At 44.4% G+C, this 16329-nt stretch overlaps 1 protein-coding gene across 4 annotated transcripts in view; it reads left to right on the plus strand.

The window, feature by feature from the left end:
* Positions 1-16329, plus strand: part of fbrsl1 (fibrosin-like 1) — a 306180-nt gene that overhangs the window by 194690 nt on the left and 95161 nt on the right. For all 4 annotated transcript variants that reach the window (XM_083903205.1, XM_083903207.1, XM_083903206.1 and 1 more), the window contains exons 5-6: positions 1364-1393; positions 15229-15258. In XM_083903205.1, the coding sequence (XP_083759331.1) occupies positions 1364-1393; positions 15229-15258 (60 nt within the window). The remainder of the gene's footprint in view (positions 1-1363; positions 1394-15228; positions 15259-16329) is intronic.

Below are 16329 nucleotides of genomic sequence, written 5' to 3' on the forward strand. Positions count from 1 at the left end.
TCGTCATTTTTTTCTCTCCTGAAAGCCTTTGCATCTCTCTCTCTCTCTCTCTCTCTCTCTCTCTCTCTCTCTCTCTCTCTCTCTCTCTCTCACCCTCCCTCTCTTTCCAACACTGTCTTTTGTGTTAACAGCCTTGCATTTCTTGCAGTGGGGGAGCCACTGGGTGCACATCTACAGTACAATCTTGCCTTTCATTTCATGGCTTCTGGAAATGGATGTTTTACTGCCTTCATTAAGGCATGCAGCAGTCAGCTCCGTGTTTTCCCTCTGAAGTTTAGCTCCATGAACCTCGCCATTAGAGGACATTATGGCCCCAGATTTCAGGGCACAGTGGAACACTGTATAATTTGATTAGTGTTATTAATCAAGTGGAATACCGCTCCTTTCCACCCACCCCCAACCCCCTCCTCCCCTCTTTCTCCTTTTGCCATTTCACTTCTGCTTTCAAACCCGTCAGACTTCGCCGTCCCTTCTCCTCCTCCCATTTCACCCGTGCAGCCCTCAGTATCCTGCGTTACAAAACACATGCAGGCTAAGTGACAAAAGAGTGTATGTCTCCCCTTTTAAAATCTATGATTTACCACTTGTTTTTTCTCCCCTCCATCCACACCCCTCCGAGACACACCCCCACCCGCCCCTACTCCTTTAGCCCAGGACATAAATCAATTGAGATGAAAGTTCCATAATTGTGCTTGCTGGGAGGGATTTGAGCAAAATTGCACAATGAATTTTTTAAAGGGAATTTTTACTGTGCTGTTCAGTGAGACTCGGGCGGCGAAGGAAGGTGAGACCGTGAGGATTTATGGGCCTGGATTCTTCATTACTGAAGTAATTTTCCTGCAAATGATAGCGCAGCACCCTGGAGGGCGGGAGCACTGCCCGCCTGGGAGAGCACAAACCTGCTTAATCTCTCGCGGAGAGAGAGCAGCTCAGAGCACTAATATCATCTGTAAGGGACTGAGACTCCATTTGTTCACATCTAACCACGACTAGTATATTTGTGATTCATAGTAATTGATTGTCCGCATTCCCTCCAAGAATATCTATACAAATCAATTTCATTACCAATGATAGATTTGCACGAACTGTTAGGATTTTACAAAATAAAGGGAAAGAGGGGGAGGTTTGATAATACTTAATATTTTCTCGTTTTTCTTTCTGTGCATTTAACCTCCTGTCAATTATATGTAGTGTTTTGTTCCATCCTTGTTGCAATGATCTGCTTTGTCAAGTCATATTGTTTTGTTTTTGTTTCATGTTTTTCTACAAAGGGTGTCTCCACTTTACCCTCTGGTCTGTCCTCCCTCCTTATTTCAACCGTCCTCATTCCAATATGGTTGACGTTCTGTCTCCATCTCTTTAGGTGCAGCCAGCAGCAGTGGCCCTCTTCAAGGTTAGTGTGTCCACGACGCCAGGTCTCATTCCGTATCCTGCCTGCCGTCCTCTCAATTTTACAGCTCAGTAGGTTGAGAAGCAGAGGGGCTAAATCTGCTGCAAAAATAGGAGAAAAAGAGAGAGAGGAGGGGGAGTAACAAAATTATTGCGCTCCCCTGTCACCAATTGGAGTGGAGCTCATTCCAGGCACACTAACAACTCAAGACAATTAGTCACTTCTCACTAGGCCAAACCTGGAACTCACTGGAGGACAAAAAAGAGGCACAGAGTAGAGGACTCACTTGCATGGCTAAGCACTGCAGTTTATGTGAGTGACTCAGTGGAGAGAGAAGCATCTCAGAGATGAAATGGCTCCAAGTTCTTCTAGAACAGGTCCTCTGGGCCTTTTGTGCCACAATCAGATTATAAATAGAAGTGTGGAACATGGGATTAATGCACTGATGTGTCATAAAAATCTGTATAAAATTCTGCTGCACCTTCAATACATCTTTGCGTATTACATCGTTACATCATTTCTGTCCACAGAAACCAAACACGTGCAGAATAATGACATAAAGTGACGCACTGCAGCTTTAAAAACACTTTGAATACGTAACAGATTGTGCATGCACATCATTATTTGCTGGTCCAAATGTAACAATGGACAGCAATGTTAGTGTTTTGTCTGTTAGTGGGTCCAAGGTAACCAAAAAAAATGAGTCCTGGACCTTCAGACACTTCATGCTCCTGAACAAAAGTGAAGCATGACTAAGGTGGGTGGTGCATGAAAGATCAGGGGGGTGGAAAGAGAGAAAAGTTTGTCCTGGGCCCTCTGCAGAGACGCAGCGTGACCAATTGTGGTGAAGGGGATGAATGAGGCCATTCACTGGGCCTAATGAAAGAGCTCCTGCTGGGCACTGAATGAGGGTGGGCGCATCTGCACCACATAGGCGTGCACAAACCAGTGACCTCAAAAATTACCCAGGAAGCACTTTGGGACAGTAACCCCAGCAACAGGCTGGCGTTTGCATGGTAACCAGGCGCTTCAATCAGTGCCTGGCAGCTTCTTAAACACAGCAAAGTTTTTCTCTGCATTGAAAGAACTCGGTGTGAAATCAACTTCGAGGGATACCCCCCAGTTCTTCTAAAAAAAGGGAGAAGCTGCCAATGATTGTCCCTTGTGAAAATGTCCAGGAGCTCTCAGCATTTTTAAGAGGTGTGGGATGCTGCCCCCAGGATATATCCTCTCAAGACACAATGACCTGTTTGTATATGCAGTGCTGTATGTAGATTAATTAGGTTCGGGGATGGATGTACAGGGACAGATTTAGTTAGAGTGTGAAACAGATCCCATTGGAGATCACAGATAAAGAGAAGAAATTCCTTCAACACCCCTGGGGACCGGACATTAGGTTTACACACACCTTCAAGGCTCCGGTTCGCTGGATATTATCCATGTTATTTGGTTTAATATATTCAGTCTTGATGAGCCAGAGGCATGCAGGTCATTGAAGTTCCATTCCCGTCTCCGTTCCCCTCACAGAACTTTTGACAGCGTGAAATGACAATCCACCCCTGCGCGCATCTCCCACGTCAAAAAGTAATGAGATTGTGCTGCTGGAAATATCACTACAAAGCATCAGGCCCTGCACTCAGGTCTGACTGCACCTTCAAACGGCGCTGCCTGCCAGCCCGCCAGCCCGCCTGCCTGCCGAAAAAGAAACGAACAAAAACAATCAGAATCAGAGACGGAGAAACGGCAAGGGAAGCTCCCCACGCGGAGGCAAGCGAACACGCCGGGGCCTTTCATCCTGAGAGTGATTAGCCATCAGAAACGTTTTAAAAACCCTGCGCTTTGAGTGTGTTCCTCAAAGAACTGAGCGCCATTGAGGAGCGGTGGTGAGATGTTTCTCGCTGGGAAGCGCCAGTGATCTAGTCTCTAATTGTGGCAACGCTGACAAGGCTGCGGTTGCTGGGAGCTTTTTAATGCTACGCTCTTGTTCCTTTCCTGTCACATCCACCACCAAAGGCACCAGGGAACTAAAAGGCCCCTCAGATTCTGTTCTCACAGCCGTCTTACTATTGTTTTGTAATTTAAAACTAATACGCCCTGATGCTGGGCTAATGTGACCAAAACTACAATAGGTAGGGTAAATGCAGTGTTTAGTTGCAGATGTTATATTTTCTATCATAGTTTTCAGTCTGTGTTGAGGCTGTTTTTGTCTCTCTCATATTCATATCTCATTGATCAAAGTCTCTCGGCTTCATAGGAGATGCAAAGATTCCAACACACTGGCAATAGTGTTTCTGTGGCAGGAACAAAGTCATTTTTCAAGGTTCTTTGAGTGGAGCTCAGTCGAGCTGTGAGGAGCTTTTCAGAATTTGGCACAGAAAAACTTTTTTTTAGATCCTCTGCTGTTCAGAGACCAGGTTGTCGAAGGTTTCAGGAGCGGAAGCGCGGCAGTTTGAAGAATCAAAGCATCAGCAACAGTCGAGGGTGTGTGTGTGGGGGGGGGGGGGGTGGATGTCGGGGAGTTGCAGGGCTGGAGAAGAGAGGAAAAGGAGTGAAATCCTCGCTCATAAAAATCAGTATTATAACAACATTAATTGATGCTGCTGAGCACCATATGTGACGCCATATGGAAAAGCTGCCCCAGAGGCTCGCTATAATAGACAGCCTGCAGTGGTGCATACAACTTGGCACGTTTACAAACAAGGGACGTCCCATTAATATCAGCCATGCAGGCCAAACAGGAGACAGTGATAGAGAGAGTGTGTTTGGAGGGAGGGAGGGCAAATAAAATAATGAAGACGCCAAGTTAACTTGTGTTCTGTTTGTTTGTTTGTTTGTCTCCTTTATTAGTTTATTAATCGACTCATCGTACTATCACGCCTAACACGATAAATATTTACTCGTGCGCGTGTGTCTATCGGCACACATATACAGTCATGGCTCCTTTACTCTCACGGTTCCTTAATTACAGTAATACATGGCCCCTCCCCTTCTGGGCTGATCAGACCGCCCTCTGTCCGCCCAACTGTCACATCCACCACAGATGCCCAGTGGTCCTTTCATCTCTCACTTCCACACACACACACACACACACATAGTCTCTCTCTCTCTCTTCAGCAGGTCAGATGATTCATGGCACCTTGACAAAGGCAGCGTGAACAAGCTCTGTTTAACCTCTTGTGTGCCTAATCACAGGGCAGCGATTATTTACTGCTGCTGTCCACAGTTTTTACGCTGCTTGGTCGCTCACAGCCCTGCCCCCCCCCCCCCAACCTCCTCCCGACACTGCATTATGTCTCTCGACATTGATGTATTGATATGGGCAAACAGTGTCAGTAAGTGGGTGGTAAATATTACATATATTGGTTTTTATATGTTTTAAATATTGTTGTTCTATCATGAGGCCAGAAGTGGAAAAAGTACTAAAATATTGTACTTTGTACCAATACTTTGATGAAATATTACTCAAGTAGAAGTAAAAGTAGTCATCTGAAAATGTACTCAAGTAGAAGTAAAAAGTAGTTCATTTGAAATGTACTTTAAGTAAAAGTTACTTAGTTACTTTGCGTGGGGTGTGAGGGTAGAACTATGACAAGGTCAGAAATCCAAAACTATTTTGGTGCTCACGCGCCCGGCGCGACACAGGATATTACGTCACTTTTGGTCACTTATTTTTACTCGGTAACGAATAGGATTTATAAAGTAACCAACTACAATACTTGAGTCAATACGTACTCAAGTAAAATACAAAATCCTGATTTTGAATTGTACTTAAAAAATACAAAATACACAAAAAAAAGTATTCAATACAGTAACTTGAGTAAATGTATTTCGTTACTTTCCACCTCATCATGAGGCATATCGTTTTTTATTGCGAGTTAGTTTGAGCTAAAAATAATGATTTATTCTGAACTCAAACTGATTTATTTAATGAATATTTGATTTTTTTTAATGTGAATGTTGAATTAAGCGTTTTGCTTGATAATGATCTAATTTGACCAAAGTGATAATTGTTGCAGCACTAGTGGAATGTCAAAGCTGACGTTGTGTTTAAAAATAAAGCGCTGATTCAGATGCTAAGATCTTTGAAGTTGATGAATTGTGGAGATGTTCCTCCTCACGCTGTGTGATGTTATGGTTCGTCGTGGTTGTGCCGCAGGACCTGCAGACAGACAGACAGACAGACAGACAGACAGACAGACAGACAGACAGCCTTTAGTGTGATCCATCTAACCTGGATCTAAACATTTCCATTCCTTTAAAGTCCCGTGATGTGCCCAGAGCAGACGGGGAGAAAGAGAGATCCTTGTAAAAATGGAGTTGTCAGCCATTCTGTTGAGTTTCATGGAATGTGAGGCGAAACAAGAAGAGCATACAGCTGTTTCCTCCCAGACACAGAGGGAGGCAGAGGAAGAGCAGACGAGAAAGGGAGGGAAGAAGAGGGAGAGACTGAGGGAGTGCTCTCTCCACTCTGTGATGTGTACTGATGTAGCTGCAGCTCTAGGTCAAACGCTGCCAGTGTTTTGTGTTCGTCTTCGTCTCATCTCCCCAATGCTCCTCTAAATTATTCACAGCCTGAAGATTCGCAATGTGGCTTTGCCCTCCTCCCTCCTCCCTTCTTCTCTTCCCTCCTTCACTCTACGTTGCTCTCTCTCTCTCTCTCTGTGTGTCTCTGTTTCCCATCCATTCCCTTTCTCTCTTGTGTGACAGCATGTTTCAGAGTCAATGAACTGGAGTTTCTCCTCGCAAGCTGCTAAATCTCTCCCCACACCCATTTCCATCTTCCATCCACTTCATCTCCCATTAACCACCCACCTTCCAACACTGACTTCATATCTCACACTCCTCCTTCCAGCCCTGTTCATCCCTCGCTTCCCTCTCCTGGCTGCAAGTCCAGAGTCAATCATTTCTTCTTTAGCATCAGCTCTTTTATATATACTCTCTCCATACCTCCCTCCCTCGCTCACATTTCATTGGATCCATGAGCTATAGGGGTTGGACCGAGTGGTTTATTACCCCTGTTTTTTTTTTCTCCACTCATCTCAAATCTACGGAGCCCCCGAAGTGACATGAGAAAAAAAAAATTGAAATCTCGAGTTTCAAAGTCGAGATCTCGAGTTTCCAGAACAAAAAAATTTGAAATTGAAATATTTTTTTTGGAAACTCAAGATCTCGACTTTGAAACTCGAGATTTCAAATTTTTTTTGTCACTTCGGGGGCTCCGTACAAATCTAATGATTTCCGTTGTGCTCATTTTTATCGAGCAGAGTTTCAAGATAAACCCTCTGTGCACAACAAATCCTCAGGCCAGTTAACTGCACTGATTAAAGATATGCCTGTCAGTCATTGATCCTTGAATCCTGAATATGGAGATGCTCCAAACCAAGGACATTGGCCAAGGACATTGGCCCAGTCAAGACAGACAGAGATTGTCAGCCATTATTAATCTACAATAATATCTACAATCTATATTATAGATTGTGTATGATTCACAGTAAAGGCCACATTATACTTCTCCGACTGCGTAATGCGTTATCAGACTGCGTAACCACGGAGACCCCTCGTGCCTTCATACTTCGGCGTCGTGGTGACAGATACGCACTGCAATTTCCCGCCCGATCAGTAGGGGTCGCTACGCAAGGCTGTTGTGCTTCTGGCTACAGTGAGCAATGGCCTCCGAGAGAGAAAGACTGTTGTTGTTGTTGTTGAAACAGTGGCCGTTTTCTCACTTTTCTGTGTCACGGAACGCAGTTTTAAGATAATTTGAGGCGAGAAATTAACAATTTATTTATAGTTTGGCAGCGACGTTGTCGGCGGTGATCAGCTCCGCCTCTGTGGACGCTCGGTGCGCACTGTGAGCCGCCACAGAGCAGCTTCGCTCGGCCTGTCCTGAGGACCAACCGCAGCTCTTGCCGTCTCCGTTGTCCCTTGACGGAGTGACGGACACTTAAAAAAATATTTCGTGCAGTTGGAGACTAAAGTGTAGTCTAAATTGGGCTTAAGAGAATAATCCATATTCCACAATTTTAAGTGGGAAACAGTCCAATAAGAAATAAAAGCCATGTATCCACCGAGCATTGACGTGCAGTCCAGCTCACCACTGTGTGTTCCTTTGACAATGGAAATAGTTTCATCGCATACATCATTATTGTCACGTTAACTAGTATAATAGTATAAACTCCTGTCTGGACACAACAGGGGTTGGAGGATGAGGTGTGCCCCTTATGGCCACCTGAGGAGACAGTAGAGCAGAGAGAGAGAGAGCAGTTGAATCCAGTTCCAGCCATTGCCACAGGACACTCATTTGTAATTCTGTACCCTGCCTACAATAACGTTTGATCATTGCAGAGAGGGGACAGGAGGTACAGGGAGGGGGAAGGGGAGCTCAAGCTTTCTCCCTCTCATTTTGCCCCCCCCACTCCGAACCCCCTACCCGCCCCTCGTGCAATTGCTGTCACCCAGTATGAATGCCCCCTCTGGCCCGATGACAAGTCTAGCGTGAAACGCTTGGCTGCCCCCTGAAATTAGCAGTAGAGCCCCCCGGCAGCACATGCTTCTCATGACCAGCACACAGTGGGCCGCCGCCAGATTCTTTTCATTATGGCTGTGGCCTGCCAGCCCCCTGACTCTACCTCCTTCTGCCTCTCCTTCCATCCCCACTCTCCCTCTCCCTCTCCGTCCCCCTTTGCGTCGGCCAGAGTTTGGTAAACAGCATCTGCAGCGCTCATCACATTACTGTCGTGGGGACGACGAGGCAAGGAGGGGGGAGCTGGTGTCTCTGTGGGTGATGCTGTTATTTCTGTGTATTTCCGAGTGTCTTTGCGTGCTTTGCGAAGCGTTACGCCATGTGATCTTTGTGTGAACATGCATACATGCATGCTGCGTGTGTGTGTGTGTGTGTGTGTGTGTCGCTTGACAGGATTAGCGAGAGTGCAGCAGAGTTACTAGTAGCAGTACAGAGAGCAAGAAAAAGAGCGAGAGAGGAGGGGAGTAACTGTACAGAGCGATGCCTGGAGGCTCAATCTGTTCCTCACTGAGCTACATCAGTGTTAGAGACGGTGGCTGGGGCCGCAGGGAAGCCTCCACTCGCTCCATCAAACTGTCAGGCAGCCAGCAGAGCTGCACAGGGAGACTCTCAGCTGCCCCCGGGGCCACTTCAAGTCAACATCCCATTTCCTTGCCTCCTCGCCTAATTTCTTCTACGCTCCGACTTAAATTTCCAATGCCCAGTGTCTGCTGCTACAGCTCAGCAGCACTGGGCCTGAGGCCATGTCAAAACACTGGGAGGTAGTGATGGTTGTGTGTGTGTGTGTCGATGTGTGTGCTCGCCGCAGTCACACGGTCAGCTGAGACAAGATGGAGCTGAAGGTTTTTTTTTTTTTTTTATGAAAGACAAGGCTGAAAAAAAAAAAAAATCATAAATCAGTGTTGTTTTTTTTCCCTCATTCTCTGTTACCTATGTCTCCATTTTTCTTCCGTGACTATATTCATAACACAGTTGTGTATTCCCTGTCCCTTCAGGTCTCAGTCAGTTTCTTCTTTCTCTGTGAGCTGAATAAATGCTCCCTGTTCCCTCGTACATCTGCCATTACTGTCTGTTTTTTTTTCTTTTTTTCCTCCGCGCCAAACTCCTCCAAGGATCACACCGGCAGCCCGGCCGGCTCTGTCGCTCCCCCAGCGAGTACTGGAAGCAAAGTGCTGAGGGATTTCTTGTTGGAAAGGACAAGGCAGTCCTTTGATTTAGTAAAGACGGGGGACAGCTCTTCAAGTTTACCCCCACTGCTATCACCATCAATCTGTCCATGGAACCTCCTTCTCGACCTCACCACATACTTTGCATGGAAGTGAAACAGAGCACTGCCAGGTCTCAGAGCTGTTTACATGGACTCTGGGTAATGTTAAAGCCTGCTTAGTTTGGCCCCACGTCAGGACTATATCTTTCCTCACCTCGGCTTGATTTACATGGCCCCTGCTGACTCTTCCCTTAAGTGTGACAGCCCTGAACCAGAGGCCTCTGTGTCTGGCTAATGCAAAAAGCTTTTCTCTGAGCTTGTCTTCTTCAATCCTCACTTCACTCCCATTCTCTCTCTCTGTGCTCTTTCGACGGTCTTCTGTGAAAGGAGCTTTTGCTGAAGCCGTCTCTCTGTTTGCACAGCTTCCAAGGTCCCGAGCTCAAATATGGTTTTACATGCACGCCCGTCTTCGGCTTCTTACTGGTCGATATCATTTCTACCCAGCAGAGCTTTTTTCTCTCAATCTCATTCCCTCTGGAGCCTACATCTTCTCTGAGATCAATACTTTCCTAATCCAGAGCTCCAAGGCTGACCTGGGGTAATCAGCTGACTTCCCATGCTGCCTGCAGGGTAGGTCAAAGGTCAAATGGCCGTATAGATTTGATCCTGTGATCAAATCACTTTGCTAGGTGGTGCTTTCAGATACAGCTCGTGGGGTCAAGAGCAATCACTTTTTTCCCTCCCCTCCCTGTTGAGTTGAGAGAGTCATGCAAACACTTACATTAAAAAGCTCTGCCAATTACTTCTCCAAAGCTATATTTGCCCCGGGGTATATTTAGGCGTTGATTCCACCTCACTTGCGTGCTTCCGTGTTTGTCAGCACATAATAAGAATACACAACACCGCTTCTTCGGCTTTGTTGTGACTGACGTTTCCAAGTTTATTTTAGAGAACATAAAAGCCTGGTGACAAACCCTCTTATTGATAAATAATGAAAGCGGGGTGGAAATAAGGCTACGCCCGTCACCACACAGCACAAAGTACATTTGTTTATACCTCCGATCTGGCTTCCTCGCCCTGTATTCAAATACACGCTCACGTCATGGCTAGTTGGGAGTACAACAGCTTTTTATAATTAGTCTGATTGTACAGGTGTACCTGCTGTTTGTGTGTGAGGCGCATGTGTGACAGAGGAAAGAGAGCCTTACTCACACTGCCGTTACACTAAATACGATTTTAAGCAATAGAATAATACATCTAGAGAAGGTCAGTGTTGATACAAATACATAAAAGTACCAAACTGCTGCCGATCACAGGATGTCGTGAGAGTAGACTGCAGGAATGTGGACACACGTATCCTCAAACCACCTCCCAGTGTGGTTTTTGTGCTCAGATCTGAGGACACATTCAGCGCGGATTGGAAAGCATTCTGTATTTATTGTGATCGGCACACGATTGGATCACTCGCGACGGGTATTAATACCGCGTCTGAATCGGGTCAAAAAATGACTTTATCTTCTGGCCCAACAGGAGGTCCTCTCCCCAGTGCACCTGAGGCTTTGCTTCCATGCCCCACAGCACTTTTGTCCCCAGACCTCATCCCAGCCTCTGCAGGAGGCAAATTGCAGGAGGAAATTGGTGTTGTTCCACTTGTAGCTGACACTGCTCTGGTCCTCGACTATCTAAATGGACCATTACTCCCTCTGTGGGCTCTCGCACTAGGAGATCTGGGTTTGTCGGCGCTTTGTCCCTCACCATCAGGGGAATCTCAGTCGATGTTCCTGGCAGATGTCTTCTGAGCTGAGGCCATTTTCCCCCTCACTGAGACTTTTCTTTTTTTGTTGTATTATTGGTTTGACACATTATTCACAGAGACTAGATGATGCAGCTGCTGTCTCACCGTTCTTTGTTGATGTTTTTTTTTTTCAGTTTTCATATGCATTTTTTTCCAGTCTCACATTATATTTTTTCATCGTTTTTATCAAGATCTTAAGAATTTAAAGATTCATCAGAAATTGTAGTTTTTAAGCTTAAAGGTGCCATATGTAAGAATGTGGCCAAAAACGGTTACTACAATCAAATTCAAGAGACAGTGGTCTTTTAGGTTTCGTTTTTTTGACGTAACTGGCAACCTGTGGTTGCTAGGCAGCTGAGACTCTACTGACTGCAATGATTGGTAGACGGTGGTAGGTGGCGCCACATGCCGAAACATGATTTGCAGTCTGCAAAAGATTTTTTTTAATGCTAATAATTTGGCTCTGTGACATATTTTATGGCCAGTTGCTTTAGATTTATTAAAATGTTCTATTTCTAAGTGCTTTTTATTTATTTTTGTCATTGTTTACATTTTTTAAGGAACTGACAGTGACATATATATTTTCGTGCAGATTTCTTGATTTTCTTTCTTTTTATTTAGTATTCATACAGTAATTTTTCTGACGCCATGTCAGCATTTGCATATCTGTGCAAGTTCCTCCTCACTTGCGTTGCCTGTATCACAGACTGTCCTCAGAGTATGACCGCTGTGAAGCCTCCACATGTATAAATGTGTGAGTCATTTTGTCCAGTCTGTGGTATGTGTAGAGCCCATCGCCTTCACCTTGCACGTCTTATGGAATCTGTCTCCGGAAATTATCGAGGGAAATGGAGACTTCCAGGCCTCCATCCTGTAGTTCTTTTCCCTCTTGCTCCTCAGCCTTGCCTCTTTTCAGGGCTAAGCTACAGGGTTGTCGAGGAGGCCAGCCCAGGTCGAAGCCTAGCCCCATGCCAGGAGCACTAGTGGAATAAATCTCCTGTCTCTGAAGTATTGAGGGCTATGTAAATGTCAAATGCATCTGTCTGATGTGCTGGCTGGGAGAGCTGGGAGTGGGGGTTTGTGGAGCCATTGAATGGAGCTACTCCCCTGTTACCCTTCGTAGCTGGCAGTTGCAGGTGCAGATGTTGCTGCTTGCTTCCAGCCTCAAAAGAGCCAGACAGTTTCCTCTTTTTTTTTTTTTTTCTTTTTTCCTTTTTTTTGGTTTATGAACATCTTTGAGAGACACAAACCGCATGGGGCTTGGCTGCTGTCAGGCAGCATAGTGAGCAGCATATCTTTCCAATTTTTTAACAACGTCCCCTCTGACCATCAGACGTGCAGCTCGGGGAGGCTTCATCTTCGGGGATGTGGTTTGGATCACTTGGTTTTCTGCTGAAAATGTTTTTTCTCTGGTGTAGATATTTGAAAAAGCATTGGGTGCTAAATGACATGGTCCTTTTCTTACACACACACTGAACACCATTAGCCAATCTTATACGTCATGGGTTCATTGGATTCTTTTCTTTTACTCAACCTAGCGTAATAGCCCAACAGAGTAATCGCATACAACCTGCTATTTACATCAGTCCATCCCTCCGTCTCTATCACATCCCCCCTGCCTGTTTTTACTGGTGTTCCGTTCCACCTGCCCCTCTCTCCCCTGCTGCGCCGTGTCGTCCTCTGTCTCTGAGCCATAGCTAGTATTCCTCTTTATGCTCTGCAGCAGTGTATGCTTCTTGTAAAAGGATAAGCACCATGCTGTGCTCTTTTGATATTATTTTTTTTTCCTCTTCACCAGCTCCAGCCTTGTGAGGCCTCATCTCTTGTGTCATGGTTACTGCTACAACAACAAGGCCAAGCATGTGCCCGGGGAATAGAGCGAGCCAGTTGTTCATCTCCGTCACCTATAGGGTTTAAACTTGCCCAGAGTAATGGAGAAGAGCTCCATAGACGCTGTGAACCCCTGTCGTCCTTTCAGCTGCATGCTAAGAATACATTTACACCGGTTTCCCGGGGGGGTTCAGGGGGGGGGAGCTGAAGATTGGATACAATTCCCCTCTTTCTGTAATTTGTGGATGGGTCCAGATGGAGAGAAACATTATTGTGATCGTGATTCCTGTCAGATAAAATGCGAGAGTGGTAACGGAAGAAATGGCTGGTGATTACAGGTTGTGATGTGCCCCCTTAACAAGCAGCATAGAAAATGGCTGACAATTAATTTGTCCAGGATCTGCAGTGAGAATGGGGAATTGATTGACACACGAAGCCCAAGCCACTTTCTCTTCTTAACGCCCTGCAACTCTGTAATGAAGGTCTTTTCACAAACAAAAGCACCGAAATGAAGGTTTGCAAACATTCTCTCAGAGAAGAAAAGACACATGTTGTACATATAGAAGAATTGAATTCTACAATTTTTGTATGATTTTGTCATTTCCTGTTATGGGCTGAATATTTAACATTTAAACATAAATAAATAACATATCCCTATAAAAACAAGCATTCAGCCATGTTCTCGGAAACACCGCACACTTGTCAGGCTAATTTCTCATTTCTCCCGAGGATATTTTCGACAGTATTTTGACAGATGCTTCCTTTGCTTTCACGCTGCTTTTATTAAAGTTTTTTTTTTTTTTTTTTTTTCCAACCACAAACAATAACAGCCAGTGTCTCAGAATGAACATCATTTTTGCCGTATTGTTTCTCTGACAGGTGTATGCTCTTGTTCTCTTTTTGTTTGTTTGTGCAAGAATGCTTTAGTGTGAACAGCGAGAGCTGAGATATTTCAGATAGAGCAGATAGAGATGCAACCAGAAACCCCCCCTACAGGCAGGTTTTTGCCATGTCCCCCCCCCCCCCCCGTCACTGCAGAGTGGGACCCCCAAACTCCTCCACTCTACGCTCCAGAGAGATCTTGGCCACTGAGCCCTTGCACTGATTACTCTCGTTACTTAATTATACATTTGGACCCACCGCGCTTGCAACAAAAGGGCCGCTATGCCTCCATTGACCCGGCTCTCTTTTCATTGTGACCCAGCTCTGAAAGGGAGTCAAACAAAATAAAGAGGCTCCACTTAAATATGTTGCCACAGGGACTTAATTGTCAGATTGAAGGCAGTTTTTCCACTGGGGGCCCTCTTCCTCTCTGTGTGACTCTTCGCTTGGTTTGCTCTGCAGCTCATGCGTCCTGCTGGGAGGTCCAGGACCACTGACCTTGGAGGTTGGATCACGTCTGTCTCCTCAACTTTACTAGTTGTGAGATGTGATATTTCCCAGCCAAGAGAATTTAGTGACAAAAAGATTTAATGGAATGTGGTCATTTCTTTTCCCATAAATGTTTCTCTGACAGGATGAGAACTGGCAGAAAAATATAAAGAAAAGCATCAATAACTCTAGGCCAGTATTATTGAATTTACAGACTAAACATCAATGTTATTCCCAGTATGTGTACGAGTCTAACTTTTTTTTTAAAAATAATAATTATTTGCTTAAAAAAGACATTTCTGTCTATGAAACACATCAGGAATGAAAGGCCACGGCCTTCAGAATCTGCAATGTGTGTTTGTCAGATACAAGGTCTGATTATTTTTTTCCCTCTCATTCTTGTTTGTATAAAAGCTTCACCTCTCCGTTGGATATTTGAGCCTGATCGCCGTGTACTGCGACTTGTGTTATTTGAAGTGTTCCGAAAAAATAATAATAATTTCACATCTTGACTGAGCATAAAAGGAAAAAAGTGATTTGGCCTTTGACTGAGCAAGACGAGGCATATTTCAGAACGCAGCTCCTTCATCCCGGTAGACGTCTTGCATACAAATTAAAGACTAGTTTGTCACAAGGTGGATTTGAAATGCCGTTCTTAATAAGCGCTGTGTTTGAGTATTCAAAGAACCTTAGCTCTCTGCGTCCTTGAGATACTATCATCCAATTTTAAAGCACACTTAAAAGGCTAAATGACAAGCTGCAGCTGAATACAAAGTCACTGAAAAGGCTCTTTACAAAAAAAAAACCTCCAGTGTATAGTATTATTCGTTTTTTCATCTTTTGTAAATTTATAGCATTGAATTTGCCACAGAAATAGCAGAATGGCGTTCTGTGCGACCGTGCTCCTTTTGAAACTTGTAAAACTCTCTTAGAATAGCACACTCTCCTTTCCCTCTTCATTCTCTGCCATTTTCACTGAAAGCTGTCAGTGAATGAGAGGTTGCACACAAAAATAACATCTGCACTGATTATGAGCTACTGTGGGGGGGGGGGGAGGTGAGCCAAATGAATAATTCCTTACATTTCCCATGTCTCTTTCTTTTCTGTTACAGTGTGACAGCGAGAGTGACATTGACAACAAGGTAGGACTGCTTTTCCTGTGTTTATTCACCTACCACACGGTGTGTCTGAGAGTTGTGAATAACAAATTTGAGCTCTTGACTAAAGGAGGGAGACAGTCGTAGTGTGTTGTTAGCACAACAAAAGAGGAGGGGGGGGGGGGGTGAAGGATGCTCTGCACATCCTACAACTGTTGATCATTTGCATCCCAAATAGAAAGAAAGTGACAAGAAAGAAAATGTGGTGCAGGTCGAGGCTGTTTTGCAGCTGTGAAACGATGCAGCACTTATTATTTTTGAAGTAAAGGTAATATAGAGCGAGCTGTTCACCTCTTATCTTCTCGTGTATCGCGTTTGTCGGTTTGTCTCTTACTTGACAAAAATGTCAGAGCTGCAGTTTGTCCTTACGTGATCATATTTGATTATTGAACTCAAGGTCATTACAGGTTTTTACGGAGCCCTCGAAGTGACAGGAGGAAAAAAAAAAATTTAAATCTCGAGTTTCAAGGTCGAGATCTCGAATATGAAAAAATATGAAAAGAAAATTAAAATTTTTTGGGAAACTCGAGATCTCGACTTTGAAACTTGAAATTTCGAACATTGTGCTGAACCAAAGAAGCCCTGAGCATGGTGCAACTGAAAATGTTTGAGCGGCTGGCAGTCAAAAGAAACTCGAGATCTCGAGTTTCCAAAAAATGATAATAAAAAAAAAAAATCCAAAAAGCAAAATGTTGATTTTTTTTTTTTAACAATTTTTTGGAAACTTGAGATCTCGACTTTGAAACCTCGAGATTTCAATTATTATTTAAAAAATAAAAAATGTTTTTCTCATATGACATATGAGGTTTTAAAGGAGGGTTTAAAAAAAACAAAAAAACATAACAAAGATAGAAACCAGAAGAGACAGCTGCCCACTGTTGAGTTTTCTTGGTTAGATGAAATAACGGAGAATCAGTATTTCACGATAAGTAAATGTGATGTTCACTCTTATTTCAGAGTTGTGAATGCACATGGAAATTGCCAACGATAGGTCGCACGAGTAAATCTTCAAACAACAACTTCTGTATGTCTGTTTATCACAGACGTGGAGGTGGT

The sequence above is a fragment of the Microchirus variegatus genome (assembly GCF_963457635.1).
Source record: "Microchirus variegatus genome assembly, chromosome: 16".
In the NCBI taxonomy this organism is placed as follows: domain Eukaryota; kingdom Metazoa; phylum Chordata; class Actinopteri; order Pleuronectiformes; family Soleidae; genus Microchirus; species Microchirus variegatus.